The sequence below is a fragment of the Protopterus annectens genome, chromosome 4.part1 (assembly GCF_019279795.1).
Source record: "Protopterus annectens isolate FY-2018-M chromosome 4.part1, PAN1.0, whole genome shotgun sequence".
NCBI lineage: Eukaryota > Metazoa > Chordata > Ceratodontiformes > Protopteridae > Protopterus > Protopterus annectens.
This window is the reverse complement of record NC_056734.1, coordinates 478,982,372-479,005,402: the sequence shown is the minus strand read 5'-3', so window position 1 is coordinate 479,005,402 and position 23,031 is coordinate 478,982,372. Positions and strand designations below refer to the sequence as shown.

The window sequence follows — 23,031 nt, the reverse complement described above, 5'->3', positions numbered from 1 at the left end:
GTCCACAGCAAAAAAAACAGACAAGTTTTATTAGAAGATGGACAATCTTGTCAACCATGCAGTTGAAGTCCACTGAAAAGAAGGGCTGGTCAGTGGCAAAGCAACAGAACATTAAGAGGCTACTTAATCAGCCAACATGGGGCCATATTTCCACACTTCACACAAAGTGTACTGTTGCCTTGAGCATTGCGCCTCACTCAATGAGCAACAAAATGGCCAAGTCAAAAATGCAATCAGGATCATGTGCAAACATTCAAATGCATTAAGCCTTCTCACCCAGATGGAAGTTTTCTGGTAACAGCACGTCTTCAAACTGAAAGATACTAGAAGCTGTGAGAATAAGTTATGTACTCACCATAACGTTCCATGCAAGTTCCATCTCGCCTTCATTTTTCACTGATGGGTACACAGCCGATCCCTCTGCTCCGACACAGCCGTTGGCAAGCACAAGGTTTACCAGTTGCTAGAGACCAAGCCCCTTATCCCACAAAGCACTGCTGGAATTACCTCAGATCTTGTTTGCTGCGTGTACCACATCCTTGTAAAAGGACTACTCTGAGGGGGGAAAAAAAAGGAAGGAACTGAATTACCAGGATGAGACCAGCGTCTAGGTAAACAGCCAGGTGGGGGATGGAGGGAGGGACATGAGAATGAAGGCAAGATGGAACTCACATGGAACGTTATGGCGAGTACATAAAGTACAGTTTTGTACCTACCATAAATGTAGATGTTCGAGGATCCACATTGCTGCAGTCCTTACTATTGGGGTAGTCCGCTGTCCAGTCGGCCCAAATACCAGAGTATATGGCTGACGTCGGTCAGGGCGCATTAGACTGACGTCAGTACGTCAGGGTACTAATGCGCATGACCGACGTCATATCCTCAGTCTTTTCTTGCCCCAGATGTCAGAAGACCCTAAAAAGACAAGGCTCAAAATACCTGCACCAAAAATATGTACATTATATACAAAAATATATACAAAAATATCAGCAGATAACCTCACCTACACAACCACCCCTAAACACAGAGGGAAGGAGGGAGGGTAAATTGGACTGCAGCAATGTGGATCCTCGAACATCTACATTTATGGTAGGTACAAAACTGTACTATGTTCTTCGTTCCACATTGCTGCAGTCCTTACTATTGGGTAGAATCCCAAAGCAGAGGTAAGGGAGGCTGGCAAATCATAAAGAAGCAGGAGCTGACAACATGCCTTGCAAAATAGCTGTGGCAAAACCAGCCCTAGACTTAGAGTAGAGAGGAAGGTGATAATGCTTAGAGAAAGTATGCACTGAACTCCAAGTAGCTGCCTCCAAAATATCCTTAGTTGCCACCCCTTAGAAATGCTGTTGAAGTGGCAGTAGCCCTAGTGGAATGAGGCCTAATCCCAGCTGGAATCTCCTTGCCATGATGGGAATAACAAAATGCAATGCAAAACCCAATCCACCTAGAAATAGTCTGTTTTGACACAGGCTTGCCCTGTGAACTCAAAGCAAAAGAAACAAACAACTGCTGAGACTGCCTAAAATCCTTAGTCCTGCTTAAATAATAACGCAATTGCCTGTGTACATCTAAAGTGTGCAAAATATTTTCCCCTTTATTTGGGGGTCTGCATAAAAAGTAGGCAAATGAATAGTTTGGTTTAAAGCCACACTAGAAACCACCTTAGGCATAAAGGAAGGATTAGTACGTAATGATACCCTATCCTTATGGAAAATCAAAAGGGCTCTACTGCCATAAGGGCCTGCAACTCAGACACCCTTCTTGCAGAAGTAATAGCCAACAGAAAAGCAGTCTTCCATGACAAGTATTTCAATTCAGCAGTAGCCGCAGGCTCAAAAGGTTGTAGAGTAAGTTTTTCCAACACAAAATTGAGATCCCAAGCAGGAGTAGGAGCTCTACGTGGTGGTCTTATATTCTTTGCCCCTCTAAGAAACTGCTTGAACAAAGGATGCGAAAACAATGGTGGGTCACAATCATAGTGAGCTGAAATTGCTGCAGCATGAATCTTAATGGAAGAGAAGGACAAACCTTTGTCCAATAACTCAGTAAGATATTGAAGAGCCACACTCAAATTAGGCTCAGAAATCTCCAAATTCCTTGCTGCACTCCAAAATAAAAATCTCTTCCATTTTTCTGCATACACTTTCCTTGTACTAGGTCTTCTAGCTTCCATAATCACATTTAAAACTTGTTGAGGAAGTTGAGACCGGCTGTCTTTCAAAACAGAATATGCCATGCTGTTAGATGAAGAGAGCGAAGCTTGACATTGAGCAGGTGGCCTTCTCTCTGAGACAACAGGTGCGGAATCAAGGGTAAAGGCCATGGAGGCTTCTTTACTAGACTCCTCAGTAATGGGTACCAGTGCTGCCGAGGCCAATCTGGAGCTATTAAAATCATCCTTGGCTTGTCCTGTCTGACTTTTAGAAGCACCTTTGGAAGAAGAGGCAGAGGTGGAAACGCATACACATGAAGATTTTTCCAACTGAAAGAAAGAGCATCCACTTTCCAAGCTGTGTGATGTAACCTCTTTGTGCAAAACTTTGGCAGCTGGTGGTTTAGTGGAGAAGCGAACAGATCTATGTCTGGAGTTCCCCAGGACACTGTCAACCTTTGAAATACATGAAGATCCAGTTTCCACTCGTGGGGATCCATGATTTGTCTGCTTAACACATCTGCTAAGGAGTTCTGTGCTCCTGGCAGAAACCTTGCCTGAAGAGTTAGTTGCAAGCTGAGCGCAGTCTCCCATAAAATCATTGCTTGCCTGCACAATGGGTAAGAATGTGTTCCCCCTTGTTTGTTGATGTACCACATGACAGTTGTGTTGTCTGTTAGAATCAACACCTGCCCTGGAAGAAGTAACTCCTTGAAAGCCATTAATGCAAACTGGACTGCTAACATCTCCTTCATGTTGATATGTAGATGCTGTAGTCTGGCAGGCCACTTGTCTTGTATCCACTTTCCATTTAGATGAGCTCCCAAGCAATGTCCGAGGCATCTGTCGTTAAAATCTGACTCGCCTCTGGCCGGGTCACAGAGAGTCCCTTGTTTAGGTGACATTCCTGAGCCCACCACAAAAATTCTTTTTGAAGGCAAGGTATTTGAATGACAGTGTCCAAATCCTGGCAGTGCTGTGTCCATACATTTTTGAGATACCATTGTAGCTTCCTCATATGCAGTTTGGCATTGGGAAGCACCAGAATACAAGATGCCATGAACCCTAATGCTTGAAGGACTGTCCTTGCAGTCAGCACGGACTGATGAGATAGTTGATGGAAGTAAAGTGATAGACTTTTGTTTGTCCGGGGTTAAAAAGGCCATCTGGGCTGCTGTATTCAGTCTCACACCCAGAAAGCACATGTCTTGAGAGGGTACTAGACTGGACTTTATTTCGTTCACAGAATACCCTAGGCATCTTAGCACTGCTATAACATATTCCAGATGCTGTAGAAGGTCTTCCTTTTCTTGAGCCAGAATCAGGCAGTCGTCCAAGTAAGGATAGATTTGAATTCCTTGTAGCCTGAAGTAAGCTATCACTGGAGCCAGAACCTTTGTGAATACTCTGGGCGCAGTAGATAAGCCAAAGGGCAATGCAGAGAACTGATAATGAGAATTTCCAGCTCTAAACCGCAGATACTTCCTGCAACTTAGCCTTATAGGCACATGAAGGTAAGCTTCCTTGAGATCTAAAGTTACCATCCAGTGATCTTTGCCCAGCAGAGGTAAAAGCTGTTGTAACGTCAACATCTTGAACTTGGGAATGTCCAGATAAGTGTTGAGGAGAGATAAATCCAAAATTGGTCTCCACGTGTTCCCCTTCTTTGGTACTAGGAACAGGCGAGAATAAAATCCTAGGCCCCTTTCTGATACAGGGACTGGCTGAATGGCCCCATCTGGAGTAACTGAGAAATTTGCTTGTGAGCCTCTTTTCTTTGTGGAGGAGGAACGTCTGGCATGCCTTTGAAAGGGGGCAATGTATGGAAATAAAACCTGTAACCGTGGTGAATGATATCCAACACCCATCTGTCTTGAGTAATTAAATCCCAATTGTCTTTGAAGAGACAGTCTTCCTCCCAAAGGAGCTGCCAGACGAGAATCTACCGGCAGCTGAAAAGGCAGGTCATTGGGTCTGTTTACGAAAGGACTGACCCCTGCCCTCACCAGAAGTCTGAGCAGGTGAACTCCTGTTCTAGGCCTAAAAGAACCTTGAGCTCTGCCCCTACCACGTCTAGACCTACCCCTAGACTGGGAATCATAAGCAGGATATGTCCACCCCTTAGCAGGCCAATTTCTACTAAACTTCGGTGGCTGCACCTGCAAAAAATCTTTAACAGTTTGCATAGACTTAGCTTTGTCCTCCATTTTCTTTAAAACTGCTTCCACAGGCGAACCAAACACATCAGACTGTAAAGGAGCATCCAAAATCCTTGTCTTAACATGCTCAGCTAAATTCTGATCCCTCAACCAGGCATGCCTGCGAAGAACAGAACTAGTGGCAGCCACCCTCGAGGAGGCCTGTACAGCATCAAAACCACATTGTAAAGAATGCTTACCCACTTGTTCAGACACATGAACTAAATCCAACAACTCTTTACACTCAATACCTTCCGCCAAAGCATCCACCTTAGATTTCAATTGTGAAAGGAGATAATTTTGATATTTTAACATGTGAAACTGACAATTCAACGCTCTCATGGCAAGAGTGGAAGTAGTATACACTTTCTTTCCCCACCTATCCAAAGCCCTTGCCTCTATCAGTGGGAACAGGATTTTTAACCACAGAGGCCTTAACACCTTTAGGCCCCTGAGAAACAGTTTCTGGGTCCGCCCTAGGACTCTTAAACAAATACTTATGAGCTTCGGGCACCCTATAGTACCTATCAGGTTTAACAGGAGCAGGAGGCAAAGAGTCAGGGTTCAGGGAAGCCTCTGCAAAAACATCTTCCACCACATTCAACACAGGAGGTATAGCTAAGGGCCTATGTTGGGGTAAAAATAAGAATTCCCTAAGCCTTTTCCTGGAATCAGAATAATCTTGGCCTTCCCATTTAAAGTGTTCTCTCATGGAATGCAGAGTCTCTGAAAATGAGAAATCCTCAGGAGGAGAAGCTGTAGGTGTGGAATCATCCACATCAGAATCAGAATAAGGTGGAAATTCCTGCAAGTCTTCCGCAGAAGACTCTGAAGCCTCTGAATACTGTTCCAAACACTCAAACTCAGGTTCCACCCTAGGCCTCTTATCAGGAGGGGGCATAGAACCTCTAATCATAGTAATTAAATCTTCTGCCATTTTAAGCATATGTTTCTTAGGCACAGAACCGGAAGTGCTAGGAGAAGCCCCCACTGAAGCTGAACTTGGCCTACCTCTCAAAGAAGTTTTGGAAACAGGAGAAGCTCTAACTACCTTGGGAAGAGAGGGAAGAACAGTTACCTGAGAAGCCCCCTCAGCCTGGCCTACTTCCTGAGAAGGCACATCCTGTAACAGTAAAGTCTCTGCCTGAGACTCCAAAGAAACTCCTGGCAAAACCTCCGGCTCCACTGAGCCTTCTAAAGAACCGACGTCTGGGACTGCCGGTTCATCCACCCTAGGCTTCGCTGTTTTGTCCTTGCGCTTTTTGGACGAAGCGGGCGGAGTATCCGACAGCATTTTATAATTGCAACGCTTCCCAAACACTAACCTGGCACAGTCTAACCGTCTCTTAATAGTGCGTTTGTTAAACCTAGCACAAGAGCGGCATCCAACAACGTCGTGCTCAGGCCCTAAACAAGGTATACACAAGGTATGGTAATCCCTATGAGGTATCTGTTTCCCACAAGAAATACAGTTATTCACTTTTTCTGACATCCGGTTAAATACTGAGGCAAGAAAAAACCAAAATGTTCCCCAACGGGGTACTTAGCCAACTCTGATTCGGTCTGAAACTCCGACTTCGGAAATATTTCAGAACGCCAACCTGCACTCGCAAAACTGCTTCTGCATCGGACCATGCGGCAAAAAAGACTGAGGATATGACGTCGGTCATGCGCATTAGTACCCTGACGTACTGACGTCAGTCTAATGCGCCCTGACCGACGTCAGCCATATACTCTGGTATTCGGGCCGACTGGACAGCGGACTACCCCAATAGTAAGGACTGCAGCAATGTGGAACGAAGAACATCTTCTTAATGTGAAGTTCAATCTCGCCATTCATTCTTCACTGATGGATAGCGTCCCTAGCACCCTCAATCTTGGGTGGGTCACAGGAGTATATTCTTCAGGACCGTTACACCAAAGGAAGCCCTGTCCCTGGAGGCCTTATCCACCTTGTAATGAGTGATAAAGGTATGAGGCTTTGACATCTGTGCTGCAGCCACTTAGTCTATGGGCAATTTGTCTTGAAATGCAGAGGATGTAGAAACTGCTCTAGTTGAATGAGCTTTAATTCTGTGTAGTAAGAGCATATTAGCTGCTGAATAAACACAGGTGATACAGTCAGATAGCCACTTGGAAAGGGCTGTTTTAGCCACTGGTCTACCTTTCCTGGCTTCAGAAAAGGAAACAAATAGTTGGTCAGATTTCCTAAAATCTTTTGTCCTATCCAAATACAAGAGCTGTCTATGAACGTCTAGTTTGTGCAGCATATACTCTAGTTTGTTGGAATGGTTGGGGAAGAAGACTGGCAATTCAATGACTTGACTGACAGACTCTGAACAAACTTTGGGTAAAAAGGAAGGATTTGTCCTGAGGGATACTCTAGCAGCATGAAAAATCATATAAGGAGGTGTGACAGACCAGGCTTGAAGCTTTGACACTCTGCGAGTGGAAGTAATGGCCACTAGAAAAATTGTTTTCCACGACAAATATCTGAGATCACAAGATGATGCAGGTTCAAACGGGGGAAGAGTTATGCGAGATGGCATGAAATTCAGACTCCAGGGGGAAGGTGTTTTTACTGAAGGTCTCATGTGAAAGGTCCCTTTAAGAAAGGCCTTGGATAACTTGTGGGCCATAATATTTACTCTACTCCAAGATGGAAATTGGATATGGCAGCTAATTGTAGCCGCTGCCGCTATTTCATTAAAGATAATAGTTAAGAATTCCAATATAGAGGTCAAAGAAGTGTGAAAAGGATCAATGTTCTGTTTGGAAGCCCAAATGGAAAATCTCTTCCACTTACGATATAATCTGGTGGACTGCTTGAGAGAAGACAAGGGGATTTGCCTCGTGTCTTAGGTTGTGAAGCCTGGCTATGTGGGGAACTACAGCCAAGCAGTCAGCTTCAGGGACTGCAATGAAAGGTGTAGGCCCCCTGACGGATGTCAGAAGGTCCGGAACTGGGTCCAGAATCCATGGATCCACCAAGAGATAAAAGAAATGGGAACCAAATCTGCCAAGGGGGGCTACAAGAATGATGGTCCTTCCTAGCGACTTTGCTTTCTGTAAAAACCTTGGTATTCGCAGGATTGGAGGAAATGCATATAGGAGACCCGGGGGCCAATTGTGTACGAGTGAGTCTCTCGGGGATTGTCCAGGAAGGGGAATCCGGGCGAAGTAGCTTCTGCATTTGGTGTTGAGACTGACAAAAAGGTCGCAGCAAGACTGGCCCCATTTGCAGAAAATCCTGTCCACAATGTCCTGATTGAGGGACCACTCGTGTGGCAACAAAATTGCCCTGCTCAGTTTGTCTATCACGTTGGATCTCCCCAGGATGTGCGTTGCCAACAGAAAGTGCTTGGATGACAGCCCACTGCCAAACTGAGGGCTTCTCGGCAGAGGGTAAGACTTGGTCCTGCCCTGTTTGTTCAAATACCAGACCACTGACATGCTGTCTGAACTGCAATTGTCCCTAGAGGAAGAGAGTCCTGAAAGTACTGTAACGCCAGAAGTACTGCTCTCATCTCTAGAACATTGATATGCAGATATGATTGATCCGTCCATGTGCCTTGGGCAGTCTTTCCCTGCAAATACCACCCCACCCTATCAGGGTGGTGTCAGTCAGTGGCCATCAGCAGGATAGTACAAATGGACGTCCTATTGTGACATGAATCTACGTCAACCACCACTGAAGGTCTCTTGCAAGAATTTATCATAATCATACGCTTCAGTGGAAGTTCCTGATAAAGACCACTGAATGAACAGTAGCCATTGAAGAATCTGCATATGCATCCTTGCTAATGGTATGGCTAAGATTGCTGCAGCCATCAAACCCAGTACTTTTAAGACCTCTGCTGCTGGAGCTCTTCGACACCAGTGAGCTGACATGGTGGCGAAGTGAGACCCTCTCGAATGGTAGACGTAGAGTGGTGGTTGAAGTGCAACTCTGCCGATAAAAACAATATGCTACGATGGCGACAAGGCAGACTAAGTAGACAGTAATGCCCAAGTGCTTGCAGAGTGTCAGGGTGGATTTTCTTGCCCGAATCAGTTGATGCCTAGTGGTGAAGGAGCCAATCGTCTAGGTACGGAAACACCTGGAATCCTAGACGCCTCAGGAGAGCTGTGACCACTGCCATACATTTGAACACTCTGGGGGCTGTAATGAGACCAAAGGGCAGGGCTCAGAAGGGATAGTGATTGGCTCCCACCCAGAAACACAGATGATCTCTGGATGGCTTGGGCATCTATGTGGTAGTACACATCCTTGAGATCGATTGAGGACATCCATGGACTGAAACGTGACCATCCGGAACTTCTCTGACAAATTGGTGGAGTCTGCTGAGGTCCAAAATGGGTCTCCAGCCCCGTTTTCGTTGGAACCAAAAAGAATCTTAAGTTCCGAATCCTGTTTGGTCTGCTGGGACTGGCTGGATGACTTTTCTAGCAACTTGTGGACCTCTATAGTTGCTTGTTCTTTGCGACTGGGTGGAACACCTGGGATTCTCCTGAAGCGGGAGGGGAGGAGAATGGTATGAAATACCCTCTGGACACGATGCTTTGTACCCATCTCTTATGTCCAGCCAGGCTTCTGTGTAAGCAACCACCCCAACTGCCTCCAGAGCAGGACAATTGGGCCTCCGCTCAGCAGCGCTGATGGGGCTGAAATGATCTCAGTCACCCTACTGCAGGGGTGGAAAAACAGACTCCTACGGCAGACTGTCTTTCCCTCTTGCTCACACCTGGTCAATGTTTCCTTTACTTTAGGCCCAAAGAGAGATGAGCCGTCAAACGGGGTTAGTCACAAATGAAGACTTGAAAGGCTGTGCGAAGGAACAAAGGTGCATCCAGGAGTGTCTACGAAGGGCAACTCCTGTACCTGCCGCCCTACTCACGCTATCAGCTGCATACGATACGCATGGACGAGTTTACAATTGAATTTAGGGTAACAAGCTGGGTGGCAACTTTGTCGGAAGCACCTGCAGCTACCGTACCCTAAAGAGCATCTCCCAACTCCTTAAGGAGATCTCTGCAGTCTGGCAAAATGGGTCAGATAGTTCAGTGATCCAAGTGTGAAAGCCGCTGAACTAAACATGCATTTCCCATACCTATCCATAATCTTAGACTCTGTTAGGAGGATGGATAGATGAGGATGTCTGACATTTCCTTTCTGGTGGCTGCCGCCACCACCATGGCAACAGGGAATCCCTTCTCAAAAAGGACTTCTACGGGGGCAGAAATGAACTTTAGGCCTCCTAGGGACAGGTTCCATAGATTCCAGTGACTCCCATGCCCTACGAGAGACCAGGTCCATAAGCTCATCATAGGGCGGAGACACCCAAGAGGTGGAAGGTTGAACAAAAATCCTTCAGGAGAACCGACAAATCCTCAGTAGGATTTTTGGAATGCCAATCACCCCTCTGCCCAAGGATCTCAAGTATCTCTACAAAGTAGATATCCTCAGAGGGGGATCGGGAGGACCCTTCTGACTCATCCAAGTCAGTGTCAGATATCAGAGACTCCTGTGGGGAGTCCAGGTGCCTCCTCTTGCACATTCTTTCTGGGAGCCTCCTCAGCGGGAACGTCCAGGGAAGTCTCAGTAGAGCAGGGAGCACCCAGTGGGGTTACCTGAGGCACAGGGTCTCTACGCTTGGAGCAAACAAAAAGCGGACACAGGCACCTTAGGGGAAAGAGACCAATCCTGACGTCGAGGAAGTCTTGGGAGGCAATACTCACCTCATGGCTTCAAAGGCATCACGGCTCCAATGGGAAGTCGAAGGACCCGAAGGAACCTCAAACCCCTCCTGCACCGAGGCAGTGGGCTCAGAGCCTGAGGTAGGAGCAGACCTCATCTGAGCCGAAGCCCCGAGAGGAAGAGTTGGCACAGATAAGTTGGTGCAACTACCCTCCCCAGACCAGACAGGAGAATGTCGGCTCCTAGAGTCCCCGGTCGGCACAGACTACGACAGAGCAGATGGAACCAACAACGGAACAGGAGTCTGCTCAAAGGGCTCTTCGATCATCAGGCCAGCCTCCTCTGGCTCCAAAAGCCCAGTACGACTGAGGAGCAGTCAATTCCAGGATAATGGTCTTAGATTCTGACGCTAGGGCTGGAGCAGACAGCTATTTAGCTAGGCCTGGTGCCCTTAACAGCTTCTGTACCAGTCAGTCCATGTCAAGATCAGAAAGACTAAGAGGACCTAGACGAGTGCACTGACTGTGCAGATTGGAGAATAGGAGATTATGGCAACTGATACCAGCTCCAGAACAGTGGACCGGATCAGAGAAGGGACACTGCTCCGAGAAGTGTGGAGCCAATGATCCAGCATCCTCACTTAGATTTTGTGGCCCCATCCTGGTCACTCAATGCCTAAACAAAAGGGAGTTTTAGTACACCCCTGTCCACTAATTTCCTCTTCCTTTCTAATGTAACCCTGGAAGAAAAGGAGTGACATGTTGCATGACACTTCAAATGAAGAGCTCCTAGACAGTATACACATTGCACATGAGTATCAATAACGGACATCTTTTGTCCGCAGTCTGGGCATTTTTTGAACCCAGACTTTGGATGCTTTTGTTTTTCCTCAGACGTGTCCAATAACCAAAACACTATCCACAATAATGAAGCCAAAGGCTAGCTAGTAGTGATAGGAACACAACCATCAACACTGAAACAATGGCCCAAAAGAAAATGGGGCCAAAAATTAGCTAAATAGTATTAAGCACTCAAATACTAAAACTCTAATCCAACTACCAATACACACTACCAGAAGTAGGCCAACACGAGGCCAGTGTGAAACACACCAAATATAATATTAACAGGGAAGGGAACTATAAAAACTATCCTAACAAGTGAACTACAAGTATATATTTTTCTAATAGAAGAAAAATACAGAAAACTTGCAATGTTTTTGAATAATCTATGAAGATCTAGGCTTGAGCAAGCTGGAACCACAGAGATCCGTGCCATGGCAAACTAGATACAAGGTAATTCCAGCAGTGCATTGTGGGATAAGGGCCTTTGTCTCAAGCAGCTAGTAAACCTTGAGCTTGCCAACGGCTGTGTCGGAGCCAAGGGATCGGCTCCGAACCCATCAGTGAAGAATGAATGGAGACAACGTCACATAATTTGTCTTGCCTGAAGATACTGTGGGAGCAGAGACTATAAACAGCCAAATCTACTGCAGGGTGATACCATCTTCTCCAATGTGGACAGCTTCACTGACTTATACTGCAAGTCTCCTTTGCTACCATAGTCCAGAAGAGTACAATGTCTGGTCCTACCCATTTCTGCTAGATCTGGACTCCAATGGAATTGCGAAAAGGCACGGACATTTTTACCAAAAAGGCTTTCAAGCCTAACAGTGCTCTCTCGTTCCATTTAGCAGAGTCACAAGACCCCATTCTCTCATGTGATGAAAATCCATCTCCAGGTTACTACATTATGAAAGACCCAGAGTTTCCAGTAATCCCAGTTACAGGAAAAAGCAGCGAGTGGAAAACTGCCAGCGTATTCACTTCCAGTGAGGCTGAAAGCAAGAGTAATGCCCAGTCTACAGCCAACTGTCAGACCCACAATGTATCCACGAGACATGTAGCCCGGTGTGGCCTGGTTAGATTGGAGGAACTTCTCTAACTTAATCTTGCAAAATTAGGTGGGTAAGAAATACTATCCTCAGTTTAAGTAGCTGATGCATCTGAAAACTACATTTTCTGGAGCTCTACATTTCCTTCACAGGAATGGAGAGCAGGTAGGCTCCCCATCCCACTAGTGAAATGTCAGATGTAGTACGATTATCTGCAGGAAGCAAATGCAGACTATGAGCTATCCACCACTGCACAGCCAAGTGAAAGGGGTGGGAAACCAGTTAATCAGCAATAGTCTCTCAACACTGTGCAATGCAGTTGCCATGTCTCCTGATAGCAAAGGTTTATACTTTGAATCTTCTACAACCTTAGTCAGATTGCAAACTAATTTCCTGGACCCTCTTTGGGGACAAACATGAGATGTGAAGATCCAACTTCACCTTAAAGGGATCTTCACTGATGACACTAGACAGGAAAGAATTACCCCAGTTTAGACTGCTTCCTCTCTGGGCCTGCAACTGAACAGCTACTACCGAAGTCCCTCAACAGGGCCCCTACATAACAGGTAATGGAACAAAACCTGTGCATACAAATTCTTCCAAAAATTTTGTAGTGCTTTGGTAAACACTATAGATGCAAAATACAAGTCAAATGGCAAAACACCTTGGTAGCTCTGTGCAGAACAAACAGATTTTTTTTCTGAAAGTGAAGCCCATCCAGTGTTGAGGGAACCTCTCATGTTGCACTTCAAAGTTCTAGAAGGCTACACAAGTGTCTGCAAATGTTACAAGTTACAGGAACAAGTGCCATCATTAAAAGCCGGACATGGCAGATATCCCTGCTGAATTAGTGTCAAGAACAGAAGACCTTTTAAACACCAAGACTGTACAAGTAATGCTTGAGTGTGATTCTGATGGCAATCAGGTGTTACTTTATGGAAACGTCTACAGCATGCATCAAAATCTGAATAGTGTAAGAAAGAAAAATACTCATATTCCACATGTCACCAGTGTGCACTGGTATATCAGAGAGCTTACAACACTGCCAAATATTGACTGGTGGGGACTGTCAACCAAGAATCTATCGAGGGAAGGTTCTTGATATCTACCAATTTAACTGGCTATCAAATCAGTGGTGATCAATGGCGGTATGAAGAGCAAGGTCCTGGAAAATCCCTGTTTGGAATCTAGAAAATGATCTAAATGAGGAGTCCAGTGTCAGTACTACTTACACAGCGGGACATGCTCTACTGAAGGAGGGTAGTACTAATTCAAATCATGGAATAAAAACCACAAAGCACGGATTCTTTTGGGGATGCCATTCAGCCACATAAAGATAGCCATATGAGACCAGGTCAAAAATCCTCAGAAAACACAAAAGTCAATCAGCAGGTCAGCCTTCTGAAGAACTCTATTTGTTGGACAGCAAAAAACTAACTTACCTAGCCTACGCACGCTTCCTTCTGTATGGAGGAAGTGCTCTGAAAACTCAGCTGGTCTGTTTCCATGAAATGTCAGTGTGAAAGAATCAAGAAAAAAAATCTTCACACTCATTAGTTCCTTTCCAAAAATGTGTAGGCCTGAACTTCAGAGCCAGTCATTAAAAACTCATGCTTACTTTCCGCTGTTCCAGACATTAGTTTGGTCATTTCATCCTTAAGTCAGACTTTATACATTTTCAACAATTTAGACCCAAATTTTTAAAGGCCACGTTTCACAACTAGTACAAAATGAAGGCACATAATTCACAGCATTATCACTCGCAACACTGAGAACATTATATAGTGTTTAGCTCCTCTACAAATTTATTGCAGCAGCTCAGTAAGCTCTGCATGTTGTCATCTTACATGTAGGCATGCAGGTAAAGTGCAACACCTAGTGCTTCCCCTAAATTTCACCCAGGTGACAAGCCAGAAATAGCTCCCTTCTACCAGGATGGGTGAGGTGACAACAGCTGTCAATCCAATCATTTACTGTCAGTTTCTACAAGCATTCTAGCCACCAGATAAACTCTGGTCACCTACAGTAATGCCTTTATCCCCATATGCCACCAAGCTAGCAAGTCCACCCTCTTAGCTGACTGTCCTGTTTTGAGCCAGACTGCAAGGATTTTGAAGACTGACATGCAAGAGAGACTGCTAAATCTTTACCAGAGCACTCCCTAGGCACACATTTTTTCCATAACATTCCCTTACTCAGCAGCATGGAAAAGGACAAAATACATTTTTTATTCTTTGTCCTACGGTCATGGGAAAATTGTTAAATGGCACCCTTATATAATGCTGCTAGAAAGTATGACTTTCGCATGCACAAAATTCTGTAACAAGCTCCAGAAAGAGAAAGGGCCAAGATGGGGTGACCATCCTCTCTAAAACTCAGTTAAAGATCACTGAAACTTCCTGTATGGCAGACCTTCTAATGCCAATCAAGTTTAGTGCTTCCTTAAAATGAAGCCTGGAATCCTCTCAACTTTTAAACTCTAGAAATCTGGAAGACGCTTAAAATAGGGGGACAAAGGCCCAAAAAAACAGATTTTAAATATTGCTCTTGGCATGATTTTCTGAAATATATGAAGTCAAACTCAATTGTCAGAGTCATTTAGTGACTTCAATCCACTAATTTGCCAGAAAGCCACAGATTAAGTGGAACACACCAAATATTTGAGACATAAATCTGGACATTCTGCAAAAATATTACAGTTGAGAGGCATGCCTGAAAGCAAGGTGTTCACAAAAATTGAGCTTACTGACAGGATAATCTGTAGACTTCTTTTTGGAGAACTGCTATCTTGGCTCCCTGTTTTAAGGTGCAAGGCCTGTAAATGTTAGTCTTGCAAGTATGAAGAATAAAGCACAAACAGCAAAAAATGAATCTTTAAAACTTGCAATGCCATTAAAGTGCACTTCGTGTACATGCACCCATGCACACTACTTAAATATATCAACAGTCTGCTGTACCTTTGAGTGAGTAAGGGGAACACTCATGAGGTGCCACAATCTCAGACTTTGTATCTATTCCCTTTTGAACTTATTCTCACATCTGAGGATCACAAATATTGGCACTGCAAATTAAAATGGAATGAAAGAAACAGAACTATAAGTTCACCACTGAAGAATGACTAAATTGCTAGCCGGCATGTGAAAAACTGTCATCTCTGTGCGAGCAAATAGTCTAGAAGGGGAAGGGTCCATCTACCACTGCCAGTAGCAGGCAATCCATACTATCATACTGAAATGTGGGCTGTTAAATAAGCAACTCACCTTAACACTAAATGACACTGAAGGGATTCCAGTGTAACTCAGAAATGGGTATGCAGCATTTTCCATGGACAACTGTTGAACACTAGAAAAAAAATTAGGTAAAGTAAGAATGTGGCATATTATCCATACTTGTACTAAACCACTGAATTGACTCCTACATACATCCATTCATTTCATAGAAGCAGGCAAACTAGTCAAAATGGTACAAAATGTCAGTCCTGTTAACAGATATACAACAGTTGCTTGTTAAATTATGCAAGAAAGCATGCTACCGTCTCTATTAAACCCATTATCCCTTCACATTTTCGGGAGAGGGTGACAGCACAAGTCAGAAGTGTTCGGCAGCTGGAGTCCATCTTTTCTGCAGCTAAACTAAACCTTACCTTGATGAATCCAAGACTTATGCTAGCTTAGTTCTAAGATCTGTCCCATAGCTTCTTCCATGAAGTCGCATCAAGAGCACCAACTGGGAGCCATTCAAAGGGGTTATCCTTTGTATCCTTACAAAAACGTCATGGAGCGAGCAATTCTGACATTCTCCTGACAAGTCTCCAGTAACTGCATAGATGCCCCTTACTTCAGTTACCTCATGGTTCTGGTCGCTACTCTATTTACAACCAAAGGCAAGGGGATGCAGACAGCAGCACTTGGCCCCTGCTTTTCAACTCAAAGAATAACATGCAGACTTGCAACTGCTGTCCCAGTCCACGTAGTCTCGTACTTTTTTTACGAGCAAATACTTCAATTCTTCCAATAAAGGCAGTTTCCCTTTAAAAAATAGGGATGTACTCTTTTGGACATCATATCCTGAAATTTGCCAGTACTGATTCCCATCTCAGCTGCCTCTTATTTGCTCAATTCCACACCTGAAATCACAGACAGACATCTGTCACTTGTAAACACAGCTGTTGCCTCCATCTCCCCAAACAGGATATCTTGTCCTTGGAATCATGAATGGGTGCGATGTCAAATCCACCCCATAGCACGATCCATTACAAGTGATCCATGCATTACTGAAAGGGGGGGGGGGGCACCTCAAACCCATACTGCAGCTACCCAATGTGGCTTCCTGTGTACAAACTAAAATAGCAACATGGAAGGAAAATAAACTAGTATAAAACAGCAGTTACTTTCAGAGAGGTTCTTCTGCAGTGTTTAACCACTGGGTAATCCCTGAAAGCGTTCTTAATTCAGTTACCTTCAGTATGCTATCTTTATGCTGGACTAGGGTAGCACTGCTTGCCCCATACAAAACAGTTCTATATTGTATGAGTCGTGGTTAAACTGCATCTGGAAGAGATCAGTCTCCATAATGAACCTTTACTAGTTGCAGGTGATGCTCTACCTGAAGTCAGAGTTGTCATACAGCATTAAGAGGATGCAGAGAAAATAAGTTGCCACTACAAAGTTAGAGCATTAACTGATGCAGTAAAGTATTTGACAGCCCTCCTCCAGTGTAAAACAGCTCAACCTACTCAGTTGGTTTGGCTCATCATTCTGTGTAGAGGCTTGTGGAGACCAAGTTAACATACCAGAATCATCCTAAAAAGCTGTACTCCTGGAGAAGATACAAGCCAATGCACACCCACGGCCATAGGGCTGTGGATCTCTGCCACAGAAGCTATTTAAGAATACTGGAAACAAAGCTATCAAAAGCCAGCTGACCAAAAAAATGGTGAAATGTAATGCGACTGGGAGACCCATTTCAAAAAGCAGATGGTTCCAGAACAAAATCAGTTCAAGATCACAATGGTCAGGCATACTCACTCAGAACTGCTAAATAAGCAAATTCAAGGTAGTGGTTAGGGTACCACTTTAAACAATTAAGGGTCTCTACCCTTACCACCTAAAAATATTTTTATGCTAAACTGTTCAACCACTAAGTCCATCTAAGATCTGTCCCTAGAGAACTTAACCGTTGATTCACAACCATAATGTGTGCTTAGCAACTGCAAAACTTGCTTTTGAAGCACGGGCACAAGAGGTTCATCATCCTAACTAGTAACCACCAAAAACAAAACTTATGCTTATGGCACAACGCTAGGTCCTCCTTTCCTATGGATTCTGCTCACTAGGACACTGAGGGGAAGTAAATGAACACCCCTACACATGCATATATTACACAATCACATGCAGACGTGCACACACCATGTGGCCATCAAATCCTGTCTGCTCCACAAACTGGTCAAGATTTCACATCAGTAGAACTGATGCCTTCCTTACTACTTGCAATAAGCCCAGTTATATGTTCTTCTGACAAACTGGGTTAGCTGGATCCTAAAATGGTTTTACTTTAGTATTTTCTGGAGCACAAAGTTAGGCAATCAGAGGTGATAATCTATTAGGCAGAAAGGTACAATTACCTGAACGTGGTTAGGGGGTATAAAATTCTGCTGTCAAGAGTACTAATTTTTTTATACAGGTTCTACACAGATGCTGCACACTCAAACTTGCTCCTTAACACTGTGTTAAAAGCTAATCAAGACAGCAAACCACAAGTCCTAAAACACTTCAAAATGTGAAAAGATGCGTGCTGACACATTCTATATTTAGGAGAATACAGCTCATCTATAACGACACCTACATCCTGCACAACACGCCTACCAGTACCGTCTATTGGGTACTTAATAGTTAAGGAATGTAAGCAGATTAAATCAAATTAATTTTCTTTACATGTACTAATATTCCAGTTTAGATTGTCAAAGTTGTATTTAACAGCATATGGGAGATCTTTCACAGATTTCAACATTTAATTTGCCAATTTCTGCACACTTCTATTTTTGTACCCACTGAAACAGATAAACTTAAGAAATGGATCCAATGACTATCCAGGATGGCAACCCCCTCCCAAAAGCAGTTCTCTTAGAGCAGCTGGTTTGTTTTGCATTGGACACTGCCATTGTTTATCCAGCAACTACTCCCTTATCCAAATATGTTACTCCAAACTTATGTAAAATGTAGACACCCATCATTTAGCTGCCATCATCCACATATTTGACAAGCTCAACTATAACAAGAGACTTGCAGCCAGAACTAAGGATTCTGACCAACAGATGAAGCAATCTACATCAGACATTAAACATCTGCTTTAGACCTTCAAACAGTACATCAGCTAAACCCCTTCAAAGTCTTGGAAAGGCAGCTAGTCCAGACAAAAGGTTGAGTTGACATCACTCCTTTCCCATTTGCTTTACATAAATTGGAATGATTGGTTTGTTCATAAGTAGTTACCAGGCATGGGATTAAGACCACCAAGAAGCAAAGCCAGTTTCCTAATTTCTTCAAAGAAGCCTGGCTAAATGACTTGTTCAATGTCGCACAGCAGGCATAAAAGCTAAGGGAATCCAACTCTACACCACAGCAAGCAACTCATTAGCACCTTGCATTGTTAATCCACTGTGCTAAACTGGCAGATGGTTTCCATTTCAGAAAAATCATACCAGGTATGAAACGGTTACCATCTTCATCCACTGGGCCATCAATGTCAGAATTCTATACATAATCTGCCCTTGGAAGTAAAATTTGTCATTTTTGACAAATTTAATACGCCAGTTAACTTTAGCAAATCTGTGCAGAATGGCACCCACTCACTATCTAGTTAAGAGGATTTTCTACATCAAAGATACACTCATCACAACTTACTGCTTGAGAGATTTTGCAGCTTAGCTTCTCTGGTTTTTACATACTCAAAAAGCCCCATTTTCTGGAGTTCTGAAGCCACCTCAGTTCCTGCCATATTTAAAACTCTACACATTTACCCCTTCACGCAAATTTACAAAATATTTCCAGACTCAAGACATATTAATTGACGTTGGTAACCAGATAAGAATTGTGGAGGGGTTGTGGGTAGGGCCACAGCTATGAAAGCAGCTTGCTCCATGGTTAATTGTAGGACACAGTTGTGGCGGTAAGATTGTGTCAGGAATTAGGAAAGGGACAGTGCAGGAGTGGTCTTGTATGCAGTACTTTCCAGGCCCCTTACTCCCCCAATCGTCACTGTTTTCCCCAGAACCACCTTAAACAGAGATCAAACTTCATTAACAAAGAAAAGCTATTGGTGTAAGATGAGGACGATTCATGTGGGCAGAAAGGCAGAAGGCAGCAGTTGTGCTTTAGTGCAAAGTAAAAAGCACTGCACTTCACATTAGCGTTTTGTGGGCAAAGTACCATCTGGGCAAGTGGAACAGATAACAGTGGGTTAGAAAAAGGGACTGATGTACTTGCTGATCATGCATCCATTATGAAAGCATGAAAGTGCTAGTAAACATGCCACCTGAGGGGAAACCATCATGGAGGCACATCAGGAAAAAGCACACCTGTGAACAGTGAACTACCATTCACGCAACTGCAATCTCAGTTGAAGCTGTAGAACTCCAGCTAATACCTCATTTCCTTACTGCCATTTTCTTAGAGCTGAACTTTTACTAAGGTATGCCAGTCACACTAAAACAAAACACCTTACGATGATGCATATCCAAATAGGTGGATGAATGTTTCCTTCCATGAAATGAAAAAGAAAATGGCAGGCATATATATATATATCCTACAAGTAGAGTACACAAACTGCTTCTGGTAAGAAAAGCAAGTAATCCAATGCTAACCTGAAATGACAAGTTAATACAACTGGAAATAAATACTCCCGAAAGAAAAGATTCTATTTAGCTATACAATTAATAAAAGCAATAAACTCTGGTACATAGCTAAGGAAACCTTAAAATTCAGTCCAAGACAAACTGGTTATTGTTTTCAAAGCCAGGCATTGAATCTCAACATTTAGTATGCTAACATTTAGCATGCTAGAGAAGAGCAACCTTTGTTCCAAGGGAAGACACTAGATCGGCATATGGAGGAAGTGTAAACAAATGCGACTGTCACATCAAGGCAATGTGACCCTTAGCACACAAGCTTCATTCACCCCAACAAGAGCAAAACATCCAGCAAAATGTCAAGTTATGCCTTTAGAAAGCAACAGATTTGCTCCTTTGTGTTTTGAATTGACACAAAGGATGATCTGAGCAATTCCTAATTTTTCAATAAGGGAACTGGCTGACGATTTTTTCATATACTCTAAATGTACTACCCATACTTTGGGCATTTGTAAGGCTGTAAAATCCGGTACCATGTTAATGTAACATGTCCCTGCAAAATGACATAATTCAAAGAATAATGGTGTCTAGAAATAGACAAATACTTCAACCTTAAGTACTGCAATAACACCTGCATACCTGCACCACACCATAAAATGAGGAAAGTCTTAACTGCAATTAGCTCTAGGAGATTCAGCCACCCTGGAGAGACATCTGGTCCCAGTGATACAACCTCATCCCTTAGAGATGAGCATATGCTGCGGGCAATCCATTAGATAAAATGACCACACTAGAATTTGACAGATCCAAAAGCACCAAAACGCCAGACTACTGAAATGCCAGAACAGCAAACGTTAAAAAAATGGCAATACAAGTTTTTGCAGGAGGGCACATCCCCACACCCCCTGCTACTTTTATACCAATTTTGAGATCACAAAACAGCTAACAGACAAAACCCCAGTCCCAGGCATACTGTAATCTGGCTCACTCACTAACACTGTAAGATACTTCATTGAAGCTCCAGAAGAACAAATCCCATTGTGCCCTTTTGGTGTTTCTGGACTGAGGTTAGGATCATTAAATGTTCTAAAACAGATCTGCTGAGGGGCATGGGAAAGGGATGTAGTCCCACTGGGTAGACAGTCTACATGTGTGGTTGCACAGTATACCACAACTCTTGGCTTGAAGGAATCAGATATGCTAGTCAAGTGGAAAGCCCCAAATGCAACTTTCACAAATATTTTGGAAACAGAAAAAAGCTGGCAGCAACAAGCTTCCAGGAAGAGGGCAGCACAGACACTGCCGCACAATTAAATTAAACTGTAGATTTTAATTATTCAAAGGGGTTCCAACTATGAAAATGGGAGTGTTTATTGTATTCCTAGCAAACATCTGGTCCCGGTTCTCCAGCACATTCTTTCACAGAGCAGCAGACAAAAGCTAACTGTCCTTAAGAGAAATGAGTGAATCAACTAAAGATCTTGAAGCAAAAAAAAAAAGCTGTGACGTCACAGCTCCCTGGTCCTTTCCCAACCCATACAGAAAGTAAAGACTAGAAACAAGGAAACAGTACACGAGCCAAGTCTCCTGCTGTGAGCAGTCAATCACAGCAGGTAACGGCTCAAATTACACTTAGCACTTGACAGCTAGGGAATTTAGGTGTGAAGGGCCTGGGAGACTAGTACAATTTAGGCTTCACACAAAAAAGTGGTTAGCCATTCTAAACAGCAGCAGTAAAAAGCATTTTTAAGTTCTGTGGCATTTGCACTGGTGTGTTTTTAGTCATTGAACAGCATGAAATGTTACTTATAACTGACAGCAGTGTACCCATGTAAAAATCAATGCAGAAAGGCCTGCATGATGCAACTTTACAGACAAGCACTGCATTTTGGGATACCTAGATGCAGACCTTCATAGAGGTCCGTATCCTCAGTGAAACTCTCCATAGGGCAGTCTAGGTACCTCCTCTTGCACAATCTCTTACAAGGCACCTCCACCGGGGGGGCTCGGGGGAGGACTTGGAAGAGAGAGACCCCAAGGGGTGATACACCCACCTGAAGGCTACTTTGAGAGGGGTGACCAGGAAAAGGATGAGAACACATCCAAACACACAGCAACAGGAAATATCCAAAAAGTACACATCAAGGAGTCAGTCACTGGAAAAACTCCCAACTTATAGGCGATTCTGGTACCTCGGCAAACAGCCTTCAAGGACTAACAAGCCACCAGCCATTCCCATCTTATGTCAAACTGCTCCAATTAAACAATCTCATCACCCAATAATCTACCATAAGACCCTGCTTAAACATACCCTTACATTTTTCCATATACAAAAAGTTACAAACCTTGTATAAATATTATAACATACATTTTAAAGTCACACCTAGATTCATACCTTCAGGTTTTAAATTATAATTTAGAAGAGACCTGCTTTCCATCTTAAACTACATAACAAAATCACCACTCCTAGCAAGAAAAGGTGTAGCCAACACAAGAAGAAACTATTAATGCACATGGGGGTTCTGATGTTTGTGTTCAGCTACTGGGCTATTCAAATTCCTATTTCTAATATGTACTAGATGTTCAAGAATTCTAACTTTTACCATACGTTTTGTCTGTCCAACATACCACCTCACAGGAGTACACCCACACCCTACAATATAAACTACCCGACAAGAAACATGAAAACCTTCCCATAGAACGAAATAATTTACCATTAGTTTTCCTACCCAAAATATTCTTTATCATAGAACATACTTCACATTTGGGTTTGGAGGGTGGCCTAATGGTTAAGGTGTTTGCCTTACAAACACAAGGTGCAGAGTTCGAGTCCCACAAGGGATAATTGGCTAGGCTTAAAATGGCTCGCAAGGGCAGTTAGCTTAGTACTAATCTATGAACCTATGAACATCTTCCACAAGGGAAGGAACCCATGTTGGCCCCCTGGAAAAAAACCTTCTTGAAACCTAACTCCCTTAAATTTAAATACCCCTGATAAGAAAATGCAATGTGAAGGGAACAAATGCTTTATTCATCTTCACATACCACTGGCCACATCTTTCACTGACCTCCTCAAAATATCAGAAAACGTGGTAAATCTGGTAAAAAACTATCCTGCCTATCAGTTTCTTGATCTGAACGCCTTTTAAAACAATCATAACTATTATGTCCCCTACCACAACTGCTGCCTCCCACCTTTAACACATTATCTTTATCTTTTTTTCAAAGACTAGAGTAACCTCT

General features: G+C 43.5%; 1 protein-coding gene across 1 annotated transcript in view; it reads right to left on the bottom strand.

Moving 5' to 3' along the window:
- TFRC (transferrin receptor) overlaps positions 1 to 23,031 on the bottom strand; it is a 661,121-nt gene that overhangs the window by 202,923 nt on the left and 435,167 nt on the right. Inside the window, exon 16 of the mRNA XM_044070291.1 lies at positions 15,203 to 15,284. Within this exon, the coding sequence (XP_043926226.1) occupies positions 15,203 to 15,284 (82 nt within the window). The remainder of the gene's footprint in view (positions 1 to 15,202; positions 15,285 to 23,031) is intronic.